Source organism: Symphalangus syndactylus, chromosome 24 (genome assembly GCF_028878055.3).
Source record: "Symphalangus syndactylus isolate Jambi chromosome 24, NHGRI_mSymSyn1-v2.1_pri, whole genome shotgun sequence".
Classification (NCBI taxonomy): domain Eukaryota; kingdom Metazoa; phylum Chordata; class Mammalia; order Primates; family Hylobatidae; genus Symphalangus; species Symphalangus syndactylus.
In genome coordinates this window covers 62,519,105-62,531,165 of record NC_072446.2, presented here as the reverse complement: position 1 = coordinate 62,531,165, position 12,061 = coordinate 62,519,105, and the positions used below count along the sequence as shown (strand labels likewise).

At 37.4% G+C, this 12,061-nt stretch overlaps 1 protein-coding gene across 8 annotated transcripts in view; it reads right to left on the bottom strand.

The window, feature by feature from the left end:
- The window catches only part of TASP1 (taspase 1), a 259,013-nt gene that overhangs the window by 200,595 nt on the left and 46,357 nt on the right, over positions 1–12,061 (bottom strand). For 7 of the 8 annotated variants that reach the window (XR_008654458.2, XM_055265078.2, XM_055265079.2 and 4 more), the window contains one exon: positions 4,862–4,982. The exons of the other annotated variant lie outside the window; for it this stretch is intronic. Coding sequence is in view for 6 of the 7 variants with exons in the window: in XM_055265078.2 (XP_055121053.1) it covers positions 4,862–4,982 (121 nt within the window). In the remaining variant the exon portion in view is untranslated. The remainder of the gene's footprint in view (positions 1–4,861; positions 4,983–12,061) is intronic. 8 annotated transcript variants of the gene reach the window in all.

Sequence of the window (12,061 nt, the reverse complement as noted above, 5' to 3'; positions counted from 1 at the left end):
TGCTTATAAATTATGAGAGACTTTAAGAAACACAAAATACAAAAGCCACAAAAGAGAAAGTAGTAAGTTTCACAAACAAAAATGTTTAATACCAATATGATTAAGGACATTACAGAGTTAAAAGGCAAGCCACACAAGAGGTATGCACAGGTAGTACAAAGAGAAATGCTAATGGCCTTCAAACACACGAAATTTTATTAAATACCAATAAAACTTCATAATAAGAGAAATTAAAATTAAAACTAATTGAACCACCCTTTCCTAACTACCTCAAAAAAGAAAGGATATAAAAGATCAGAACAAATAAATAACCAAATTGACCTAAGTGACACACACAGAGCACTGTACTCAACAACTCCAGAATACATATTCTTTTGAAGTTCACATGGAAATTTACCAAAACACACCATAATCTGGGCCATACAGCAAGTCTCTAAAAGCTTCAAGGGATTGGTATCATACATAGTATATTCTCTGGCCACAGTGGAATTAAACTAGAAATCAATAAAGAAAGCTAACTAAAATGTCTTCAGGCAAATAAATTTGACAACTCATAAGAAATAGACAAATTCCTAGAAAAACGCACATGAAAAATATAATCATATAAATGTGAAAAATATTGAATCCTACTTTTTAAAACTTCCCACAAAGAAAACCCCATTAATTTGAAATAATTTATGAATTCCTTCAAACAATTAAAAAGAAATTATTCCAATCACATACAAACCTTTTCAAAGAATGGGAAAAAAAAAAGTTCCCAACTCATTTTTTTTTTTATTATACTTTAGGTTTTAGGGTACATGTGCACAATGTGCAGGTTTGTTACATATGTATCCATGTGCCATGTTGTTTTGCTGCACCCATTAACTCATCATTTAGCATTAGGTATATCTCCTAATGCTGTCCCTCCCCCCTCCCCCAACCCCACAACAGTCCCCGGAGTGTGATGGTCCCCTTCCTGTGTCCATGAGTTCTCATTGTTCAATTCCCACCTATGAGTGAGAACATGCGGTGTTTGGTTTTTTGTCCTTGCGATAGTTTACTGAGAATGATGTTTTCCAGTTTCATCCATGTCCCTACAAAGGACATGAACTCATCCTTTTTTATGGCTGCATAGTATTCCATGGTGTATATGTGCCACATTTTCTTAATCCAGTCTATCGTTGTTGGACATTTGGGTTGGTTCCAAGTCTTTGCTATTGTGAATAGTGCCGCAATAAACATACGTGTGCATGTGTCTTTATAGCAGCATGATTTATAGTCCTTTGGGTATATACCCAGTAATGGGATGGCTGGGTCAAATGGGATTTCTAGTTCTAGATCCTTGAGGAATCGCCACACTGACTTCCACAATGGTTGAACTGGTTTACAGTCCCACCAACAGTGTAAAAGTGTTCCTATTTCTCCACATCCTCTCCAGCACCTGTTGTTTCCTGACTTTTTAATGATGGCCATTCTAACTGGTGTGAGATGGTATCTCACTGTGGTTTTGATTTGCATTTCTCTGACGGCCAGTGATGATGAGCATTTTTTCATGTGTTTTGGCTGCATAAATGTCTTCTTTGGAGAAGTGTCTGTTCATGTCCTTCGCCCACTTTTTGATGGGGTTGTTTTTTTCTTGTAAATTTGTTTGAGTTCATTGTAGATTCTGGATATTAGCCCTTTGTCAGATGAGTAGGTTGCAAAAATTTTCTCCCATTTTGTAGGTTGCCTGTTCACTCTGATGGTAGTTTCTTTTGCTGTGCAGAAGCTCTTTAGTTTAATGAGATCCCATTTGTCAATTTTGGCTTTTGTTGCCATTGCTTTTGCTGTTTTAGACATGAAGACCTTGCCCACGCCTATGTCCTGAATGGTATTGCCTAGGTTTTTTGTAGGATTTTAATGGTTTTAGGTCTAACATTTAAGTCTTTAATCCATCTTGAATTAATTTTTGTGTAAGGTGTAAGGAAGGGATCCAGTTTCAGCATTCTACATATGGCTAGCCAGTTTTCCCAGCACCATTTATTAAATAGGGAATCCTTTCCCCATTGCTTGTTTTTGTCAGGTTTGTCAAAGATCACATAGTTGTAGATATGCAGCATCATTTCTGAGGACTCTGTTCTGTTCCATTGATCTATGTCTCTGTTGTGGTACCAGTACCATGCTGTTTTGGTTACTGTAGCCTTGTAGTACAGTTTGAAGTCAGGTAGCGTGATGCCTCCAGCGTTGTTCTTTTGGCTTAGGATGGACTTGGCGATGCGGGCTCTTTTGTGGTTCCATATGAACTTTAAAGTAGCTTTTTCCAATTCTGTGAAGAAAGTCATTGGTAGCTTGATGGGGATGGCATTGAATCTATAAGTTACCTTGGGCAGTATGGCCATTTTCACGATATTGATTCTTCCAACCCATGGGCATGGAATGTTCTTCCATTTGTTTGTATCCTCTTTTATTTCATTGAGCAGTGGTTTGTAGTTCTCCTTGAAGAGGTCCTTCACATCCCTTGTAAGTTGGATTCCTAGGTATTTTATTCTCTTTGAAGCAATTGTGAATGGGAGTTCACTCATGATTTGGCTCTCTGTTTGTCTGTTATTGGTGTACAAGAATGCTTGTGATTTTTGTACATTGATTTTGTATCCTGAGACTTTGCTGAAGTTGCTAATCAGCTTAAGCAGATTTTAGGCTGAGACGATGGGGTTTTCTAGATATACAAAGCAGCCATAACAGGGTACAGAAACAAATTATCACACAGTCACCTAATTTCCCAACACAATTCTGTGAGGAAAAGACTTCCTTTCAATAGAGGGCAATGGACCATTTGGATATCCATATGAGGAAAAAATAAATGTTGACCCCTGTGTTACATATACAAAAATTAATCTGAGCTTGATAAGACAGCTAAATGTGAAGGATAAAAACAATAAAATTACAGAAAGAAAAGAATGAAGATTATCTTCATAACTTTGAACAGGCAAAAACTTCTTAAAATACAAAGAGTTAATCACAAAAGAAAAGGTTGCTAACTTAAGCTTCATTAAAATCAGAAACTTCTGTTCATCAAAAAACACCATTAAGAGACTGCAAAGGCAAACCATAGACTGGGAGAAGATATCCATAATACATGTATCTTACAAAGGATTTGTATGTAAAATATTTAAAATACTCCAACAAATCAATAAAAGATATAATCAAATAAGAATCTGCAAAAGATGCAAATATGCACTTCTCAATAAGGCTATCTAAATGGTCAATAAGCATATGAAAAGGCTCTTATAAGTCACTAGGGACACTCAAATTGAATACCACTACACACATAAGTCACTAGGGACACTCAGTAATACCACTACACACATATCAAAATGGCTGAATTTTAAAAACGATAACAATACCAAAAATTGGCAAAGATGCAGAGTAACTGAAAAGCTCCTACACTGCTAGTGGGAGTATAAATTGCAACAATTACTTTTGAAAACCGGCAGTATCTATTAAAACAAAATATGTATGCACATGTACCTAAACAAGTACATATGTGGCCAGGTATGGTGGCTCATGCCTATAATCCCAGCACTTTGGGAGGCTGAGGCCGGCAGATCACTTGAGGTCAGGAGTTCAAGACCAGCCTGGCCAACATGGTGAAACCCTGTTTCTACTAAAAATACAAAAATTAGCCACGCATTGCGGTGGGTGCCTGTAATCCCAGCTACTTAGGCTGAGGCAGAAGAATCAATTGAACCCGGGAGGCAGAGGTTGCAGTGAGCCGAGATCACGCCACTGCACTCCAGGCTGGGTAACAGAGTGAGACTCCATCTCAAAAAAAAAAAAAAAAAAAAAAAAACAGAAGTACATATGTCTACCAAAAGACATGTAAGATAATATTCACTGAAGCTTTACTCAACAAAGTAAAAAGCAAGAAATTTCATATGCCCATTAAGAGGAGAGTAAATACAGAAGTTATGGTATATTCATTCAATGAAATACTACTAAGCAGTAAAAAATAAAATACTACTGACACAAAACATGGATCCATCTCACAGGCATAACATTAAGCCAAAGAAAACAGACACAGAAGTGTCTGATTCCACCCATGTAAATTTTAGGAACAGGCAAATTAATCTATGGTACCCAAAGTTAGCATGGGGGAAAGAGAGCACAAGAAGTATGGACCAAGGAGAAGCATAAAGGGCCCTTCCAGGATTATGAAAATGTTCTACATTTTGACATGGAAATGTTTAATGTCTTGATCTAGGTGGTGGCTTATATGGCGTCTACATCTAAAAATTCATGAAGCGGTACACATAAAATACATACTTCATGTACATTTTGCTTTAATAAATGAATTATAAAACATGAGACATATCTTTATGTACTGATGTGGAAAAAATCTCCAAAAGATCATATTTAAATCTAAAAAGTTTATAATAATTAACACATTTATTTTTTAAGAAAACAAATACAGGCACAAAATAAAACTGTGTTTCTATTACATAAAAATATAGATAAAAGCACTGGATTTTTACTGGTTAAACCCCATGGGGAAAGGAAATGAGAAAGAAAAGATTTGGAGGATCAAAGGTAAATTTTATTTATATTACCTGAAATTTTTTACAACAAAAAATATAGTGTGTATTTCAAATTGTAAAATTAATATTCTAAATCAAGTCTTAAATGTCTTTAATCTCTTCAAGGGATACAGGAGAATGATCAAATTCAAACCAAAAACTATTTATAACTAAGACTGTATGTTTTAAATTCAATAAAAAAAGAATATTTGTTTTAAACACTATTCCAAGCAGAAATGGTGAAAATGACTGTAATCATCTTTAGAAGGCATGAAATGGTCACGTGCATGATTTTCCAAAGATAGTAGGTCATAATGCCCACATACCACTCAGTGCTCCAACTGCTCCAAAAGTTAAGGATTTTCCATCCATTATGCTGGCATCACACTCAATTTCACCTAACAGATTTAGATTAGATCCCATTCCTGCATTTGTAAAAGGAGAATCCTAAAAAACAAAAACAAAAATTAAAATATCATTAGTCTTAAAAAAGTATTAATGCCAATCCTTTATGAAATTTTCTAAAAACTAGAAGGTGAGAGAATACTTCCCAACACATCGTATGATGCCAATACCATCCTGATGTTAAAACATGACAAAGATAGCAGCAGCAAAGTACAGATCAATATACTTTGTAAATATTGACCAAAAAAATCATCAAAGAAATACCAGCAAAACAAATCCAGCAAAATATAAAAGGGACTGTATATCACAAACAAGAGGAAAGTAAGATTGGTTTAATATCTGAAAATCAATGTAATGCCCTGTATTAATAAAATACAGGGGAAAAAACATGATTGTATCAAAAAAAGAAACACAGAAAAAAGGCATCTGACAAAATCCAACACCCTTTCATGAGAAAAACAGAAAACTAGATAAGGGAACTTCTTAACTTGACAAAGGGGATCAATGAAAAGGCCAGGCCAGGCGCAGTGGCTCACACCTGTAATCCCAACACTTTGGGAGGCCGAGGTGGGAGTATCACTTGAGCCTAGCTGTTCAAGACCACTCTGGGCAACACAGTGAGACACCATCTGTACAAAAAAATTTAAAACTTAGCCAGGCGTGGTGGTATGCATCTGTGGTGCCAGCTGCTCGGGAGGCTGAGGTTGGAGATCACTGAAGCCTAGGAGATTGAGGCTCCACCAAACCATAATTACACCAAAAAATAAAGTCCAGAGTTAACATTATAATTAATGGTGAAAGACTGGATGCCTTCCCCTAAGATCAGGAACAAGACAAGGATATCCACTCTCAGTACCTATTCGCCAATATACTGCACAATCTAACCAGACAATTAGACAAAGAGAAAAAGAAAGGAAGGAAGGAAGGAAGGAAGGAAGGAAGGAAGGAAGGAAGGAAGGAAGGAAGGGTCGGTCAGTCTAGATTGGAAAGGAAGAAGTGAAATTGTCTGTTTCAAGATAACATGACCCTGTATGTAGAAAATCCTAAAGACTCCACTAAAAAAAAATTAGAATTAATAAGTTTAGGAAGGTTGCAGGATATGAGATTAATATGCAAAAATCAATTGGATTTTTATATATTAGCAATAAACAATCTGAAAATGAAATCAAGAAAATCTCACAATAACATCAAAAACAAAGAAACAAATACATTTTTAAAATAAGTATAAGACTTCTATGCTAAAAACCGTAAAACACATTGAAAAAATTTCTAATTCAATACCTAAATAGGTGGAAAAGCATTCTATGTACGTGGACCAGAAGGCTTAATGTTGTTACAATGGCAATACTCCCCAAATCAATCTAATTCAAATTAATCCTTTATCAAATCCTAGCTACTTTTTTTGGCAGAAACTGACAGGCTGATCCTAAAATTCATATGGAAATGCAAGAGACCCAGAATAACCAAAACAATCTTGAAAAGAACAGAACTGAAGGACTCATACTTCTAGGTTTTATAACTTACTACAAAACTACAGTAATCAAGACAGTGTAATATAGACATATAGCTAAGGATAGATATATAAATTGATATAATAGAATTGAGAATCCAGAAATAATACACCCTTATACTTATAATCAATTCAACAACGTTGCGACAACAATTCAATAAAGAAGGTATAGTCTTTCGTGGGTTTTTTTTTTTTTTTTTTTTGAGATGGAGTCTTGCTCTGTTGCGTAGGCTGGAGTGCAGTGGCATGATCTCGGCTCACTGCAAGCTCCGCCTCCTGGGTTCATGCCATTCTCCTGCCTCAGCCTCTTGAGTAGGTGGGACTACAGGCACCCACTACCATGCCCGGCTAATTTTTTGTATTTTTAGTAGAGACACGGTTTTCACCGTGTTAGCCAGGATGGTCTCGATCTCCTGACCTCGTGATCCACCTGCCTGAGCCTCCCAAAGTGCTGGGATTACAGGCATGAGCTACCACGCCTGGCCAGAAGGTATAGTCTTTTCAACAAATGGTACTGGGACAATTAGATATCCATATGTAAGAAAATGAAGTTGGACCCCTATCTCACACCATGTATAAAAATTAACTCAAAGTGGACCAAAGGCCTATATGTAAGAGCTAAAACTACCTAACTCTTCAAAGAAAACATAATAACAAATGTTCATAACCTTGGATAACAAAATAGTTTCAGATTTGACACCAAAAATACAAACAACCAAAGAAAAAACTAGGTAAATAGGACTTCATCAAAATTTAAAACTTTTATTTCAAAGGACACCATAAAGAAAATAGGGGAAAAAAAACACAAAATGGAAGAAAAAATTGCAAGCCATGTATCTAATAAGGGATTTATATCCAGCATATATATAAAAAAAATTCTACAACTCTAAAACAAAAAAGATGACACAATTTAAAAGTGGGAAAAGAATATGAATTAACATTTCTCCAAATAAAGATATATAAATCAACAGTAAGCACATGAAAAGATATTCATGCAATTCCACTGCAGCCTGGGCAACAAAGTGAGACCCTGTCTCTAAAAAATAAACAGATAAAAATCAATTCTAAAAATAGAAAAATGTGGCCAGGCATGGTGGCTCACACCTGTAATCCCAGCACTTTGGGAGGCCGAGGCAGGCAGATCACTTGAGGCCAGGAGTTTGAAACAAGCCTGGCCAACATGGTGAGATGCTGTCTCTACTAACAATACAAAAATTAGCCGGGCATGGTGGTGGGCATCTGTAATCGCAGCTACTCAGGAGGCTGAGGCACAAGAATCGCTCGAACCCAGGAGGCAGAGGTTGTAGTGAGCCAAGATCTTGCACCACTGCACTCCAGCCTGGGTGACACAGTGAGACTCTGTCTCAAAAAAAGAAAATGTTCAACATCTTTTGTCATCAGGAAAAGGCAATCAAAACCCACAACAAAATACTACTACAAACCCACAAGGATGGCTATAATCATACAGATAACAACACATGTTGGGAAGGATGTACGGACATGCAAGTAAGCAGAATAATATGGCCCACAACCAGAAGAAATATCAAATAATAACAAATGCAGAAATGACAACAATGACAGAATTAGTGAACAATTTCAACGTTAGCTAACAATGTTAAACTCGATCATATAAACATACTCTATATGTTCAGGTAGGTATATGAAAGCATTAGCAAAAGAAGGAAAGAAAAAACAACTGTAAAAATTTTTGACCAGGCACAGCAGCTCACACCTGTAATCCCAGCACTTTGGGAGGCCAAGGTGGGAGGATTACAAGGTCAGGCGTTCGAGACTAGCCTGGCCAACATGGTGAAACCCCGTCTCTACTAAAAATACAAAAATTAGCTGGGCATGGTGGTGCTCACCTGTAATCCCAGCTACTCAGGAGGCTGAGGCAGGAGAATCACTTGAACCCGGGAGGTGGAGGTTGCAGTGAGCTGAGATCATGCCACTGCACTCCACCCTGGGTGACAGAGCGACACACTGTCTCAAAAAACAAACAAAAAAAAAAAAATTAAAATTTTTAGAGATGAAATAGACAATAATTTAAGGTAAAGGCACTTTGAAAATGGTTAACAGTAAATTTGGCACTGCAGAAGAAAACAGCAATAAACGTAACGATATAGCAATAGAAATTATCGAAATAAATGACAAAGTGAAAAAAATACTAAGAAAAGGAAAAAGAAGAAAAAGAAAAGTAGGAGGAAAAGAAATAAAAAAACAGTACCGGAGAAGAATGGGAAATATCGAATAATCCAACATGCATGTAACTGGAGTCCCAAATAAAAGTAGAAAAATGGATGAACAATAAAAATTAGGACTAGCCAAAAATTATCCAAACTTAATAAACACTATAAACATACAAATCCAAGAAGCTCAACAATCCCTAAATAAACGAAATATGAATAAAAATACAACAGAGTACATCATAATCAAAATGCTGAAAACCAGTAATAAAATCTTAAGAGCAACAAGAGCAAAAAGACACAAGTGAAAATGAACAAAAATATTAAAGCAGATTTCTGGTCAGAAACAATGCAAGACAGAAGACAATGGAGTAATCTCTTTAAAGAACTAAGAGAGGAAACAAACTAAAAACTGAGAAAACTACAAAATCTTCATTATATAAAGGCAAAATAAAGACTTCTTCAGACACACAAAAATTGGGATAATTTTTCACCAGCAAACCTACACTATAAGTAATGTTAAAGGATATTCTACAAGCCAAACAAAAAAGACACCACATGTAAATCTGGGATATGCAAAAGAATGAAAGTGATTAATACTCTAAGTAAGTGGGAAGATATAAAGAACTTTTATCTCATTTTCAAAGTGTTTCAAATGATAATTGTTTAAAGCAAAAATACTAACAATGTATCACGGGGTTTATAACATATACAGGTGCAAACTATAGGGCACAAGTAGCACAAAGATTGTGAGGAATGAATGGAAGTGTATTGTTACAAGCTTCTGACATTATACATGAAGGCCTATAGTATTAATATAATTTGAAAGCAGACTATGATAATCCAAAAGTGTATTTTGCAAATGGTAGCGCAACTACTAAAAAAATAAAAGAAGTATAGCTAATAGGACAAAAGTGGAGAAAAACATGGTTCATCTTTTTTAAATCCTCAAAAGATAGCATAAGAAGAAGAAATAAGAACAAAGTAGAGATGAAAAGAATAGAAAATAAGATGATCGCTTTATATGCAGCCATATCAACAATTACATTAAATTCAGCTGGGCATGGTGGCTCACACCTGTAATCCCAGCACTATGGGAGGCCGAGGGTGGGGGGGATCACAAGGTCAGGAGTTCAAGAACAGCCTGGCCAACATGGTGAAATCCTGTCTCTACTAAAAATAAAAAAATTAGCTGGGCATGGTGGCGGGCACCTGTAATCCCAGCTACTCGGGAGGCTGAGGCAGGAGAATCACCTGAAACCAGAAGGCAGAGGTTACAGTGAGCCAAGATAGTGCCACTGTACTCCAGCTTGGTCAATGAAAGCGAAACTCTGTCTCAAAAAAAAAAAAAAAAATTTATATTCAAATTGTCTAAGCACTTGAATTAGAGGCTCACTGTCAGAAAACTTTACAAGAAATTGTACTTAATTATAAAAGCATAGATAGCTAAAAGTAAAAGCATATTAGAAGATATTACCAAAAATATATCAAAACATTCCTTCTCTCATTGCTCATATTAGTGATGTCTGCCTCTTCTTTTACATTTCTAATCAGTCTGGCTTATGTTTTTTTTTTTTTTTTTTTTTTTTGAGAGGGAGTCTCGCTCTGTCGCCCAGGCTGGAGTGCAGTGGCGTAATCTTGGCTCACTGTAAGCTCCGCCTCCAGGGTTCACGCCATTCTCCTGCCTCAGCCTCTCCGAGTAGCTGGGACTACAGGCGCCCGCCACCATGCCCGGCTAATTTTTTTTGTATTTTTAGTAGAGACAGGGTTTCACCGTGGTCTCGATCTCCTGACCTCGTGATTCGCCCGCCTCGGCCTCCCAAAGTGCTGGGATTACAAGCGTGAGCCACCGCGCCCAGCCCAGTCTGGCTTATGTTGATAAATTTTATTAATCTTTTAAAGAACTAACTTAATTATTGGTTTGGTTGACTTTCTGTTTTCGATTTCATTGATTTCTACTTTCATCTTTATAATTTTCTCTTCTTTTTGCATACTTTGGTTATGACATGCTTCTCTTTTTCTAGTTTCTTAAAATGATAGGTTAAATTACTGATTTGAGGTCTTCCTTCTTTTCTAATAAGCACTGAATGCTACAAATTTCTTCAGAATGAGGAACATCATCCCTCTTGGAAATACATGCAAAAATCCTTAACAAAATATTAACAAATCTAATTCAGCAATATATAAAAAGAACAACACATTACAGCCAAGTGAAATACATCCCAATAATACAAGACTAGTCCAACATTAGAAAATCAATTAACAGACTAGGAAAAATCACATGATCATATCAATACTTGCTGCAAAAACATCCTAAAAATAATTCAGTATCCATTCATGATGTTAAAAATTCTCAGAAATCTAGGAATAGAAGAGAATTTCCTTAACTTAATTAACTTAAAAATGATAATACATCATAACCAAGTAGCATTTATTCCAGAAATGCAAGGCTGATTAAACAGTTAAAAAAAAAAATTGCCTTCCATTCCATGATGGCCAAATAGGAACAGCTCAGGTCTGCAGCTCCCAACGCCACCGATGCAGAAGACAAGTGATTTCTGCATTTCCAATTGAGGTACCTGGTTCATCTCACTGGGACTGGTTGGACAGTGGGTGGAAGCCACAGAGGGTGAGCCAAAGCAGGGTGGGGCGTCACCTCACCCAGGAAGCACCAGGGGTCGGAGGATTTCCCTTTCCTACTGAAGGGAAGCCATGACAGACTGTACCTGGAAAAACAGGACACTCCTGACAAAATACTGTGCTTTTCCCATGGTGTTAGCAGCCAGCAGACCAGGAAATTCTCTCCCATGCCAGGCTCGGCAGGTCCCACACCCACAGAGCCTTGCTCACTACTAGCGCAGCAGTCTGAGATCAACCTGCGAGGCTGCAGCCTGGTGCAGGGAGGGGCGTCCACCATTGCTGAGACTTGAATACGGAAACGAAGTGGCTGGGAAGCTCGAACTGGGCAGAGCCCACCGCAGCTCAGCAAGGCCTACTGCCTCTATAGACTCCACCTCTGTGGGGAGGGCATAGCTGAACAAAAGGCAGCAGAAACTTCTGCAGACTTAAACGTCCCTGTCTGATAGCTCTAAAGACAGTGGTGGTTCTCCCAGCATCGCATTTCAGCTCTGAGAACGGACAGACTGCCTCCTCAAGTGGGTCTCTGAGCCCTGTGTAGCCTAACTGGGAGACACCTCCTAGTAGGGGCTGACAGACACCTCATACAGGCGGATGCCCCTCTGAGACATAGCTTCCAGAGAAAGGATCAGGTAGCAATATTTGCCATTCTGCAGTATTTGCTGTTCTGCAGCCTCTGCTGGTGATACCCAGGCAAACAGGGTCTGGAGTGGACCTCTAGCAAATTCCAACAGACCTGCAGCTGAGGGATATGACTGTTAGAAGGAAAACTAACAAACAGAAAGAAA